The sequence below is a fragment of the Helicoverpa armigera genome, chromosome 3 (genome assembly GCF_030705265.1).
Source record: "Helicoverpa armigera isolate CAAS_96S chromosome 3, ASM3070526v1, whole genome shotgun sequence".
Lineage (NCBI taxonomy): Eukaryota > Metazoa > Arthropoda > Insecta > Lepidoptera > Noctuidae > Helicoverpa > Helicoverpa armigera.
Window position 1 is genome coordinate 653,186 of NC_087122.1, and position 14,429 is coordinate 667,614.

The 14,429-nt window shown below is 41.9% G+C and overlaps 2 protein-coding genes across 2 annotated transcripts; one reads left to right on the forward strand and one right to left on the reverse strand.

The window, feature by feature from the left end:
- Nucleotides 1–663: 663 nt before the first annotated feature.
- Nucleotides 664–9,234, forward strand: LOC110380725 (mutS protein homolog 5-like). The gene is made up of 18 exons (XM_064042874.1): nt 664–672; nt 714–803; nt 1,581–1,649; nt 1,910–2,114; nt 2,357–2,585; nt 2,728–2,898; nt 4,877–5,015; nt 5,095–5,157; nt 5,231–5,335; nt 5,410–5,506; nt 5,698–5,888; nt 6,013–6,058; nt 6,266–6,404; nt 6,750–6,970; nt 7,400–7,545; nt 8,024–8,236; nt 8,616–8,771; nt 9,103–9,234. The coding sequence occupies exons 1-18, from the start codon at nt 664–666 to the stop codon at nt 9,196–9,198; spliced, it is 2,385 nt and encodes a 794-aa protein (XP_063898944.1). The 3' UTR covers nt 9,199–9,234.
- On the reverse strand, nt 9,179–13,964 carry LOC110380724 (ubiquitin-like modifier-activating enzyme 5). The gene is made up of 9 exons (XM_049836537.2): nt 13,736–13,964; nt 13,255–13,390; nt 12,571–12,767; nt 11,240–11,426; nt 10,871–10,982; nt 10,684–10,781; nt 10,387–10,513; nt 10,155–10,228; nt 9,179–10,020 (listed from the first exon to the last, which is right to left on the reverse strand). The coding sequence occupies exons 1-9, from the start codon at nt 13,870–13,872 to the stop codon at nt 9,907–9,909; spliced, it is 1,182 nt and encodes a 393-aa protein (XP_049692494.2). The 5' UTR covers nt 13,873–13,964; the 3' UTR covers nt 9,179–9,906.
- Between the last annotated feature and the right edge of the window lie 465 nt (nt 13,965–14,429).

Below are 14,429 nucleotides of genomic sequence, written 5' to 3' on the forward strand. Positions count from 1 at the left end.
TATTATGACTGCAACATAGTACTATTAATTAGTTTTTTACTCGCATTCCCTATGGTGTAGTGATTAGCGTAAACCCAAACAAAGCAGGCGAGTGACCACATAACTCCATAACAAGCCGTAGTGGTCGCGTCACGCTATATTTCAATTATTTCTATGTAACCGCTGAATATTTCATGAGTAGCAAACATGTAACTACTATGGAGGTCCTTAATTTAAGTGCTAGCAAAATATTAGCTTGATTTTTAAAATGTCTAGGATTCGAGTATTTAATTACGACTTTGAATCAAATAACAGTACAAAACTCCGCCCCTAAGACGACTGACCCAAAATATTATTGGAACTAAATTCTTGATTTAGCAAAAAGTACGCAAGCTCTTTTAAAAAAAAGTTAGGTTCCGTGAAAAATAATTCGAATTTAGAAAAAAAAGCATGGTCAATGGTTAATTTGTCCAACACAAAAAAAATAACAACAGATTATAAAAAGAGCGGGAAAAACACAGTATTTATTGTGAAATTGGATTTTAATAAAATAATATTGAAACTAAAAGTAATAATGGAAGAAACTTCATCAGATGCAGCCTCAGCGCCTGTTGTCCGTCAGGCGACAATAAGCTCAAATAACATAAACTCAAACCAATCTGAAAATCATTTTGTAATAGCGAAATGCCGAAGGTTTGTTATTTTTCTTTGACCGTTTGCATTTGTTTGTTAAGGTATTGTTAAAAGTGACGAATGATTTTAGAAATGATGATCCACTTCCGAATGGACAACAAGAAACTAGCGAAGATACTGAAGTGGAAGAGGTAAATACCTACGAACTTAACTTATGTATTGTAATTATATTTGTTAAGCCTTCTCCTAAGTCTGGCAGATGCTATACTAAAAACTGCATCGAATCGGGCGCATACATGCCTACACGTCAAACTGAATTCCTTTTTTTGTGACATAGATAGAAAACTACAAATCTTCAGTAGGTATGTAAATGCTAAGGTAGTGCCTTAAATAAACGACTATGTGTGTGTAATGAATTATTATAGTCAAATACACCATTTGGTGAGGCGTGTGAATAGCCACACTGAAAAAAAATATGAGCGGAAACTTAAAAAATGCATTGAAAAAAAGACATTGACGCTTCACCACAATTAATTACAACCTGTCATGTTCTAAAACAAATCCAAATTAATTACCCCTTGTTGTGTTGGCACAATACTAATTAATGGACAGAGAGTGATAACCGTAAATATTTGGAAGTCACTCTGGGTGTGGCCATCACTCACATGGGATCTGTGATACCTGTGTAGAGTTAAATAACATAGGAAAATTAGTAAATAGGTACATTGTGATTGTTTAGGGAAAGGCCTGCTAACATTTTGCCACTGTGCATTAACTCAGTAAATCTTGTGATCATGCTTTGTCATGCACGCTTGCATAAGGCGGACTTTCCTTCCATACTTACTTTCTTTCGACTAACTTTGATACTTAAGCGGCCTTAACGCTAGACTTTTTAGGACGACAAAGATACCTACTTACCTATAGGTATTTATTTCTACTCTCACTAATATCTTTGTCATAAAATATAGAGGGTGTTGGTGGCGTACTGTCGCTCAGGAAGACTGGGAGCGGCCTACTGCACGCTACAAACTGGCGAGGTGGGGCTTTTTCATTTATTATCCGCATCATTCATTTTTATGCGCTTTAAATTACATAGAATTTGGGTCATGATAATAGCCAATGGTGTACTTGTGAAGACTTAGTAGTAAAATTAAAATAACAGATACTTTTTATTAAGATTTTCTTGGTAGAACGAAACGAAAGCATAAAACCCAGGTGCATTTCTGTTCATCATTCAAACCTACTTCCAATTACCTTAGTAAAGAATCAACATGATCTTCCAACTTCTTATTCCCAGTTGTTCATCCTGGAAGAGATAGTAGACCGTCCCCCCGAGTTCCAGATGTTCGCGAGCCTGTTCCGCCAGGTGGAGCCAGTGTGCATACTCCTGGACGGCAAGAATCAGGGCACCTTCGTGCAGACGGTCAAACGAACCGTCTTCGATAATGATAGCAATGATGAGGGACGGTGCAAGCTCACGTTTTTGTCGTCTAAGGAGTATAGTGAGTGGGTCTTTCTTTATATGATGAATAGACAAATTTTAAACAAATATCGTTTTACAAAACACCTGATAAGTATATATGTACCTTGGGAAAATAATTTTTATTGTTATAAGTAAATCTGCACCCAGACCAAAACATGAAACTCACGCTTGCGGCCGAATTTTACAGGGTCCAAGTTAATGCAAAATTATTTTGTTTTACTCCAGTCAGACTTCATCACTCATTCTACTCATTCTCTCAAGGTTTCGAAGCCTGCAAAAGACGAGTTTTCTCCCTATCCCTTCCTACTGAACCGGGAAACGCCTCAGAAGACGAGAGATCACAATATCTTCGCACCGTTTTGGATTTCTCTCAAACACAAAGCGTGCACGCATTGGGCGCGTTGTTGAGGTATCTGGACCTTAACTGGGCGAAATTGAGCATGGATCTGCATGCCAAGCCGCAGTTTCTGAGTCTGAGGATTATTTCTCTGTAAGTAGAATGGAATGGTATTTAAAAATCTATAAGTTCAATACCATTGTCTGTTATGCTAATCCTAAATTGATTCTAGCTAGGTAGGTAATTCTTAAGTCTCATGATTTTCTCTAAAAACTCTTTGTATTTCTGCTCTCAGTGCGGACATAGTAACGATAGACGAGGACACATACCGCGGGCTGCAGGTGTTCCGCCCCCTCGCGCACCCGAGCGCCTTCAAGCGCGGCGTGCGCGGCTCCGCGCGCGAGGGGCTCAGCCTCTGCCAGCTGTTCAGCCGGTGCAGCTCCAAGCTGGGGCAGAGCCGGCTGAGGTGAGGACATAGTGACGACAGACGAGGACACATACACGCGCGGCTAGGGGCTCAGCCTCTGCCAGCTGTTCAGCCGGTGCAGCTCCAAGCTGGGGCAGAGCCGGCTGAGGTGAGGACATAGTGACGACAGACGAGGACACATACACACCCGAGCGCCTGCGCGGCGTGCGCGGCTCCGCGCGCGAGGGGCTCAGCCTCTGCCAGCTGTTCAGCCGGTGCAGCTCCAAGCTGGGGCAGAGCCGGCTGAGGTGAGGACATAGTGACGACAGACGAGGACACATACACACCCGAGCGCCTTCAAGCGCGGCGTGCGCGGCTCCGCGCGCGAGGGGCTCAGCCTCTGCCAGCTGTTCAGCCGGTGCAGCTCCAAGCTGGGGCAGAGCCGGCTGAGGTGAGGACATAGTGACGACAGACGAGGACACATACACCCCGAGCGCCTTCAAGCGCGGCGTGCGCGGCTCCGCGCGCGAGGGGCTCAGCCTCTGCCAGCTGTTCAGCCGGTGCAGCTCCAAGCTGGGGCAGAGCCGGCTGAGGTGAGGACATAGTGACGACAGACGAGGACACATACACACCCGAGCGCCTTCAAGCGCGGCGTGCGCGGCTCCGCGCGCGAGGGCTCAGCCTCTGCCAGCTGTTCAGCCGGTGCAGCTCCAAGCTGGGGCAGAGCCGGCTGAGGTGAGGACATAGTGACGACAGACGAGGACACATACACACCCGAGCGCCTTCAAGCGCGGCGTCCGCGCGCTCAGCCTCTGCCAGCTGTTCAGCCGGTGCAGCTCAAGCTGGGGCAGAGCCGGCTGAGGTGAGGACATAGTGACGACAGACGAGGACACATACACACCCGAGCGCCTTCAAGCGCGGCGTGCGCGGCCCGCGCGCGAGGGGCTCAGCCTCTGCCAGCTGTTCAGCCGGTGCAGCTCCGCTGGGGCAGAGCCGGCTGAGGTGAGGACATAGTGACGACAGACGAGGACACATACACACCCGAGCGCCTTCAAGCGCGGCGTGCGCGGCTCCGCGCGCGAGGGCTCAGCCTCTGCCAGCTGTTCAGCCGGTGCAGCTCCAAGCTGGGGCAGAGCCGGCTGAGGTGAGGACATAGTGACGACAGACGAGGACACATACACACCCGAGCGCCTTCAGCGCAGCGCGCGTCGTGCGTTCAGCCGGTGCAGCTCCGCTGGGGCAGAGCCGGCTGAGGTGAGGACATAGTGACGACAGACGAGGACAGAGCGCCTTCAGCTCAGCCTCTGCCAGCTGTTCAGCCGGTGCAGCCCAAGCTGGGGCAGAGCCGGCTGAGGTGAGGACATAGTGACGACAGACGAGGACACATACACACCCGAGCGCCTTCAAGCGCGGCGTGCGCGGCTCCGCGCGCGAGGGGCTCAGCCTCTGCCAGCTGTTCAGCCGGTGCAGCTCTGGGGCAGAGCCGGCTGAGGTGCATAGTGACGACAGACGAGGACACATGAGAGCGCCTGAGCGACTCAGCCTAGCTGTTCAGCCGGTGCAGCAGAGCCGGCTGAGGTGACACATGACGACAGACGAGGACACGAGCGCCTTCAAGCGCGGCGTGCGCGGCTCCGCGCGCGAGGGGCTCAGCCTCTGCCAGCTGTTCAGCCGGTGCAGCTCCAGAGCCGGCTGAGGTGCAGTGACGACAGACGGCTGAGCGTGAGGCAAAGCTGGAGCCGGCTGAGGCAGTCTAGATGAGAGGCAACCTAACCAAAATCAGGAATAAAAAACGTAGCAGGACTTGATTTAAGTATCCGCCTAGCTTTCTCCCTATTATGCTGAAGTCGGCTTCCATATTATAGACACTAGAATAGTTGGTAAAAGGCTATGCATATGATGCCATGATACATGATATCTGAACTCCTCAACCCATTTACCCGTAATGGCTGCCAAACATGTTCAAATAAATGACAACCGGTAGGTAAATATACATAGGGTACATAAATAACAACATAAACATCGTCTCTCGATACAGAGTATTGCTACAACATCCTACCTCAGACTTGGCGATCCTGAAGAGTCGTCAGGACGTGGTGGAATACTTCATGAAGCCGCAGAATGAAGCGCTCATGAGGAACATCTGCTCTTCCATGCGGTTCATCAAGAATGTTCACGTATGTTCTGATAAATTAAGTAGTTCCTAATAGACATCTAAGAGGTGAGAATTTTCAGCGAGGCGATTTTTTATTTCAGGGAATCCTGGCGAAAATAAAAGCGTTGTCAGCAAAACCATACCAGTGGAAATCGCTTTACAACGTAAGTTATATTGTAAAGTTACTTCACATTCTTGTAATATTACGCGTTGACAAGATAATCTTCAAATTGGCAGACTTTGTACAACGCGGTGCTGATATGTGAAATGTGTGAGAGTGCGGGCAAAGTCAGCGACTTCCTCGAACAACTAGCCTGTTTCGACAACACCAAGCTCTATGAGGTAAGGCATACACCAATAACCATTATTCCTTTACTTGTTTGTTACAATAACTTGTGCTTTCTTTTACTTACTAGATGGCGTTATACATGAACAGAATTATAGACTTCGATTTGTCGAAAACCGAAGGCAAATTTACCGTGAAGCCTGGAGTTGATCCTGAACTTGACATGAGTAAATAATATCCCACATATTTACTGTCCCAATTCCTCTTGTATACTTTCCTCCTTTCGCTATCTTATATATTGTATCTCTTCCTTTTTTCAAAACATATATCCGATATGTTGCTTTTCCTCTTCGTTTCACACTTTTATGCTTGCCATCAATTTTCAAAAAGCAGTTCTATTATATATTTGTTTCCTCAGAAAAGCAAACGATGGCAAGTCTCCACGGTCTGATGTCAGAAACAGCTAAGGTAGAGATGGAACGTCTGCCACCGTACATACAAGAGTGCAGCATGCTGTACATGCCACATCTAGGATATTTGCTGGGAGTCAAGATTTGGGAAGACAACCTGTCTGCTGAGGCTAAAGAACTGCCTGACATGAAGTTTATGGTAATTTAAAAAAGCTTCAATTGTTCAATGTACTTACTGCGGTATAATATGGCAGATGACGTGTTTGTGCTAATCATTCATGCAGTGCAGTTTCCTGTTAATCATTCAAATAATCTTCTTTCAGTTCCAAAACAACGACTATATCCACTACAAAAGCAAGGGTTGCGAAGGTAAACATTTCAATCCTGTCTTAATCCGCCTTTATCATAAAAGTTAATTCAAAGTAAATAATATGTTTTTTCTGACAATTTTGCTTCAAAAGACCTTCATAAGACTTTTCCTGAAAACATAAAAGTATTTTGAATTATCCAAGACTCTTATTGTTTGTCTTCTTAATTTTTTTATACTTTGTCTTTGGCCTTTCCCCGGTTTCCCAGAGCTGGACGTCATGATAGGCGACACGTACCCGGAGATAGTGGCGCACGAGACTCGCATCATGATGCGCCTCACCAGCGTCATGCTGGAACACCTACATACACTCGCTGCTGTTGTCGATAAGTGCGCTGAACTGGACTGGTAAGGAATGAGTAAAAATAAGAACTTGAAAGTAATGTAGGTATTTTAGATGAGACCAAACGAAAGACCTAAAATTTATAAATGTACAAGCAGATTACGATGTTGACCTTGCCAAAGTACCTATGTTATTATGTAAGAGGGCACTAGGTATTTCAATCAAAAACCGTTTTCTTCCAATAGTCAGAAAAGTACCTGGGAAAATCTTAGCGGCTAAGTCATAATATCATACATATTTACTTAACTTACAACACGCAATTCGTTCGTCCTCACTAACTCCTGACAGTCTCAACAAAGATCATCAGATTATTAACCGAACCTCGAAAATCCTAACACTTCTATCCCCAGCCTGATAGCTATATCAAAAGTCTCCAAAGAGTTCAACTACGTCCGTCCGACCCTCACAACTGAGAAGATCATCAGCATCAAGCAAGGCCGACACCCACTGTACACGCTGACGTGTGACAACTTCGTGCCGAACGATGTGGAGTCCAGTGCTGAAGAGGGCTGCGTCAAGATACTGACTGCCCCCAACTCGAGTGGGAAGTCTGTTTATATGAAGCAGATTGGTGAGACCGAATGTAGTTGTATAGTTTTAGAGTAGACCCTGAGGTCCCAAAGCCTTAATCGTCTTAAAGATTTTTGATAAATGTACTTATCAGCATTTATTTTCATCACGCAGGTAATTGAATACAGGCTAATTTGGGTGATAGCCCGATGTGCCTCAGCTCTCTCCGGTCGTGAACCTACCGTTCCATCGGGCTATAAGTGCAAGGAATAGGGAGTGTAACCGTGTCTGCGCAAATGCGTGTGCACTATAATATGTCCTGGGCAGTTGGCTGATCTCGTTATATGAGAAAAACTGCCATGGCCGACAATCGGCAAGGAGGACATCATCATCAATTGGATGTCCCAGTAAATTCTTAACTTAGAACCTGAAACAATTCTTGCAAAATGTTAATTTCTTCAAAAATATCATAATATATTTCTTTTACCAGGTCTGATAGTATACCTAGCCCACATCGGCAGCTTCGTACCAGCGGCGGCGGCCACTATAGGCTTGCTGCGTCACGTGCGGACGCGGGTACACAGCACCGAGTGCGTCGCCAACCACATGTCGGCCTTTCTAATCGACTTGCGACAGGTAATACTTACTGAATGGAGTTAAATACAATTAATGCAATGCAATTAATATTAACACTTTTAACACTTAAAGCACCTATTCGTATTTAACATTGGAGCTGTAAAAGTAACTTAAAAATATATAAAATTTTATTTCACTTACAGCACCAATGGTGCTGAAACGATAGGTGCTGTAAATGCAATATTATGTCATTTTACCGTCTGCTAAATGAGGATAGAAATATAACATAATGTCTGTCATGAAGGATAAACGAAAAGTTAGAAGGTTGTAGACAACCTACATGTAGGTATCTTCCCCAGGTAGCCTTAGATTTTAGATCTTCAGAAGTTCACTTTCAACTTCTTGTGTTAAGTAGAAGAGTTCAGAGAGGGTATATCCCCACTGGATAGTTCTAGCGTAGTTAACAGCTTGTCTTAACACGCTGTTGTTTAAAAAAAGTACCAAAAACCCTCAGTTCAACTAAAATACAATCTTCCAGATGGCCTTAGCTCTTCAAGAGTCCACCTCCAACTCTTTACTAATAGTGGACGAGTTCGGCAAGGGTACATCAGCGACGGATGGCCTGGCTCTCCTCGCGGCTTGTCTCAACACATTGCTGTTTAGAGGAGATGAGTGTCCTCACGTGCTCTTGGCGACGCACTACTTGAACATCAAGGAGTATATTGTGGAGTCGCCACTTGTTAGGTTCTTGGTAAGTTTTTGAGTAAAGTATTATTTTATGAGCGTTAATCAAAACGTTTGCTCAATGCGGGTTGGTGTCTTAAGACTTAATAGTCCAAGTTTCCTCGAGATGTTTTTCTTCGCCTTTAAGCAGACATTGGTCTCCGAGATACACTAAGAAAGTACAAACAAACTCATAAAAGCTGCATAGGTACTTGCCTTATCTGGGCTCAAATCCACACGCTTATACTTGAGGGGTCGGTGCTTTACCCACTAACACCCTGATCATAATATACTTTCGTGCTTCAGTTCTCACTTGACGGGTCTAAAATCGCTTTCTAATACACGAATTATGTTTTAACTAAAACCCTTTCAGAGTTTATTTAATTACTTTTTGACGTTTTTCTTAGCGTTTCGAGTACATACTGCAAGACGGAGAGCCAGTGTTCCTGTTCCGCGTGTGTTCAGGCGGAGCGGACACCAGCTTCGCGCTACACGTGGCCGCCGCTAGTGGCCTGCCACCACATACCCTCGCTAGGGCTAAGATTGTTATGGAACATGTTATGGTAATAAAATATTGTAATTAGAACTTATCTTTAGAATTAATATTTAATCTTTAAAATTAAGAAAAAACTGGATATCAGATTTTGTTACATGTTTTATTCCGAGAGAGGTCTAGCTATCGAAATTGGTAAGGAGGACCAACCTGAACCAATACAAAACTGAAAAAGTGTGAGAGAAACTGATACACTTACCTATATTTATATTCAACATGGTGTCCCACAAGGCAATGTTACAGGGCCATTTTGGCTAGCCAACTGCATGTGCACTTGTTTTTTTTTCTAGAGAACAGTTTCAATTTCACAGTTTTACTTCAAACAAATGTTTCTTTTTCAGAACAACTCCCTGCCAACAGAGAACAAACGCATCACCAGCAAACTGAACGCATGCGTGGACAAAATCAAAAACAAACTACTCACAGACGATATTTAATTATAATAAAATTTATTACAATATGTATAATGATAATCAGCTCAGCGCACCTAACAACAATATCGGTATAAAATTTTAAAAACATCAAAAAAATAAATTAACTACTACTTATGCTATGCATTGACTCTTAAACAAACTATACAGGTTAAGCTGGAATGTCACGAAGCTTACACCCAGTTTACATTTCGATATATTCTTAACATAGCTTATGGCTCAGATATTAGATCCGTTATATCCATAGTTCGTGCTCAAAACGCTTTTAGCTTATACATTTCCAACATACATAAAGAAGCAACGAACACGAAATAAATAAAAATATTATTTTTTTCGGAACTTTTCGTAGCACATCACATATCACTTTGAACTTGTATAAACCTTACAATGTTATATTACTTTTAATGTCATGTCATTATAAACATAAAGTAGAAATTTAAATTTGAGCTCAGTTAACAACACATTTTCGATAAATACCACTTTCGATTCCGATCAAACTTATAATTAATTTAAGTTCACAAGTTTAAGTTATCCTTAGAAATTAACAATTATTAACAAAAATAATAAGGAGTTTTATATACTCACTCGCTCATACAACCAAATATAAATGCTCATACTTGTAGTAAATGATATGGAGTTACTCGGCTTTGCCCAGCAGTGGGCAAGTTACGCAGCTTTGCCCAGCAGTGGGCAAGATACGCAGCTTTTGGCAAATTACATGGACTTCATCTGCTGCATGAGTTCTTCGAGAGACAGTTCTGATGCTGCGACGGCGCCGCCCGTACTTGATTCTGGAGTGCTATTGTCTACTGGGACGCTGTAGGCCACCTGAGATTGTAAATAAATTTTATTAAATGTGTATTTCTGACTTGTTCAGGTATAATAAACTGTTTTGTGCAAAAAAATATTGTTTCATTGAACCTAATTTTATATTTTTTATTAGTTTTTGATTATTTACGTACCTGAACCCCATCCACTAATTTAAGATGTGAGCAGTCATCATCTTCTGGCGTATTTTCATCGACTAGACTGATACCTATAAATTAAATAAATGCATTATTATTTTTGGAAATAGTTCACCATTTTTTTTTCAAAATTGGTCATCAAATCATTTTGTTCAATTGTAAAATTTCAGTCACTGATCAGTGACAGTGACCCCAGAATGGCATATTTATCACCAGTATGTGAACTCACCCCACTCATTGTCAGCATGTACGGGTGCGCTGTCCTCAGTGACCTCAGTGGCCAGCTCCACCACAGGCTTGGCTCTGTACTCCGCCTGCCGAGATCGACAGTAGCTGTCGTCGCATTGCGGGTTCGGCTACAATAATAAACAAAATAACGTTCTACAAAAAATATTATTACATGAGAAGCAAATTAATTTAGCTGTTACACAATAGAAATGGTTTAATTAACAATTTTTACAAACTATACAATAAAATCACATGAACTTGTGTAAACATGGGTGCAATCTATGGATAAGTTACTAACCTTTAATGCCATCATGGGGAAGAAGTCTGTCAATGCACTGTATCCTAAATAATGGCTGACTGTTCCAAACTCAAGCAGATATTTCAATGTGTTTTGCACTGTAATCAAATACAAATAAATTAAACACATTCACAATAAAACATACAATTTAAGGAAATACAGTAGATTATAATTATTAATAACTTACCTAGAAAACCGGCTACAATACCCATGGTAGTGGGCAGACTGGCCGCACATACTCCCTCTCTCTTCAGTGTCCTCTCGTCGATCTTAGAAGCTACCACTAAGGGTGGTGCACACTGAAATGTACAAAACAATATTTTCGATTACCAAAACTGCTTCTATACCTTGATAGACTACACCTTCAGAAGTTTTAAGCAAAATCTTACTAAATCAATTGAGGACTAAGCAAACTTGAAAATATTGCAAAAACAAAATTGCATTCAAGTAAATAATATTATTTTGCTTACACATCCATTTCAAATCACATTCCAAGCAAATACTTGAAAGTAAACAACATACGAATGACATACAGAGATTACACGGTAAAACTTACAGCAAAACACGCAGTCTCCCCAGGCACGATGAACTGTATATGTCCAGACACAGCGTTCTCACTGACTCCGGACTCGAACCACTTCTGGTTGAGCTCGTTGCACGCCGTGTTGATCGCCATGCGCGCCTCGAAGTTGTCCACGCAGCTGAGGACCAGGTCTACTGGACCTCCGGTCAAACTGCCCGTTCTGGAATTGCAGATTGTTTTTAGTTTTGATTATTCTATGTTGGCTTAATCTGAAAATTGTTCTAAGTAGAAAACCAAACAATAATGAATGTAGTCACGCATATTACTTTGAAAAAAGCGATAAATTAAAGTAGTTAGCCTCCAATGTTGAAAACTGGTGCTATTTCATCACCCATTCCTTTTCCCTACTAAATTGGGATCGGCTTCCAGTAATACTGCGCATCTGACATCCTCAACCCAGATACCCAGGCTACCAATACCCCTAGGTAAGACTGGTTGTTAAACTTATTGGCTTCTGAGTACTCGTAACCACAGCCAAAGATGTTCAATGACAGCCGGGACCTACAGCAGCCAGATACTATTTGGAAACTTATTTAAGGAGCAAAGAAAAGCTAATAATGAGTTATATTGTTACTCTAATCTTCATTTACATTATAACGGGTGATTTTTTAAGAGGTATAGGATTTGATTTTCAAAAAAAGCACAAAAAACTTGAAAAATTTGATGAAATCTTTATTGGAATCGATGGAACGATCAATATAATTTAATGTTTGAAGATGATTTCATGCAAATGCTGGCCGCGGCTCCGGTTTAGATGGCCCATTCGCAAGGCCCAATTTCGGCACTCTCTCCAACATATCAGCCGGTATATTACGAATAAATGCTTCAATATTGGCTCCCAGTGCGTCAATCGTTGCTGGCTCCACAAGAAATAGTCCAAAGGCGTTAGATCACACGTTCTAGGCGGCCAATTGACGAGCCCAAAACGTGAGTTAAACTGTTCACCGAAGCCTGCTCTCAATTAGGCCATTGTTTCGCGTGCCGTGTGGCATGTGGCACCGTCTTGTTGGTACCACATGTCAGGCATGTCCAATTCTTCCATTTTGGGCAAAAAAAAATCGCCAATCATCACACGGTAACGCCCGCCATTCACAGTAACGTTTCGGCCATTGTCGTCTTTGATAGTAAAATTCAATAATTTGCAAGCGTTGTTCGTTCGTAAGTTGATTCATGGTCAAATTATAGACCATACTGAACAAGTTTCACAAAGACACAAGACACGATTCACGCGTGATCTACCAAAAACAGTGTTGCCAAAAAGATACCAGCAAAAAAATCACCCGTTATTTGCATAAACAACTCACTTGATAGTATCACAAAAGTTCTGGAAGTTATCAACAGTGGTGATATTGTAGTTGTATGCATCAATAGTCACATCAGGGTTAATGTTCTGCAGCGTAGCAGCTGCAGCATCCACCTTGCTGAGCCCGGCCTGGTGGGGCTGGAAGAACAGCCTGTTCATGTTGGCTAGCTCCACCTTGTCGTAGTCAAATAGGATCAACTGGAATAAGGAAAGTAAATATTAGTTTTTACACATTGAGAGTAAACAATATTCAAAGTTAACGGTTTTTATTTCATATAGACCTACTACAGGTGCTTAAGAAATGTCAAGCTAATTACAAGATTCCAAACAGTGGGCCTTATGAAGAAGAATTGGCAAGAAACTCCATAGACATTCTTTTAAAAAAAGTAAAATGATGCAGATATTCATGTAATAGGAATCTAATTGAAAATCAGGCAGTATATGTATAACAGAAGCAATGTGGCATTTTATTTCATTTAAAGCCTATTCACACAATCTCAAGGAAAATATTAATAGAATTTGGAATAAATTAGACTTTATAATTTGAATTCTGGAGCTATAATATTATTCTAGAAGCCTCAAAACTTTTTGTTATTATATCAGACAAATACTTTTAGTTATTTCCAAAATACATGCCAGATTTAAAGATTTTAATAAAGACATTAAAAAATGGTGTTAACTTTACCTTTCCGATCCCGCACCTGGTGAGCATCTCAGCAGTGACACTGCCCACTCCGCCAACACCCACCACAGCCACAGACATCTCACGGATCTTCTCATAGTTGTCCACAATGCCCATCCTTTTCAGAGCCATCAGACGACTGTAATTACAACTTGCTTTATAGAAAAACCATGCCTACTGCCTAGTAGAGTTAAAAATGATTTAGAAAACTCCCAACAAAGTGAGCATTTGATGCTACTGCGAAGAACTAATTGATAAATGAAAATTTATATTAAATGAATTCACGGAATATCATAGAAAGTACATATTTCTAGAAAGAGCAACATTGTAATGAAGAGCACCATATTGCGTTATTTTTCTCTTCATTTACGTGAAGTATGACAAAATTATTGAGAGGTTTGTCTAAAAAGTCTAGGATTAAATATATAATTAAACCAAATATGATCCTCTAGTCCCATTTTTATACAAAAATAATTTAAAATACCTGTAAGGATTGGAATCGACAACTTCGGATGACATGACATCGATTTTCTGACGAGCTGGGCCCACATTTCCTTGAGCGGCTGCCAACTTGGCTTCCAGCTCCTTCACTTTCTTCTGCAACTCCTCAACGGTGGCCATTTTTGGCAAATTTTTCACAAAATCTGATTCAATTCGAGAATACTGCTGCACAGGATTTCCACTCTCACTTTTTAAATGTCAAAGTCAAATTGACACTTGCCACGAATGTTGATGCGTTCCGTTTTATATAAATATACGGCGTTGATGTATGTAGAACTTCTTTGTCGTAAATAAATTCAAATGATTCTGAATAAAAAAGAATAGAAAATAATAAAGAAGTAGGTACCTATTTCAAATAATACATACGTACATTCACATTTACAGAAAACCTTAACTTTAACTTACCTTTAATAATTCTAAAAAGTCGTGGTGGCCCAGTGGGTAAAGAGCTAATCTTTCAAGTACGAGTGCATGGGTTCGATTCCAGATCAGGTAAGTATTGTTGACACCAATTACTGTTTTTCTTAGGGCACATTAAACTGTAGGTCCCAGCTGTAAACTAACATCCTTGGCAGTCGTTACGGGTAGTCAGAGGCTAGCAAGTCTGACACCAGTCTCATCAAGGGGTATTCCGTGGCCCGGGTAGTTTGGTTGAGGAGGATAGATAGGCAGTCGCT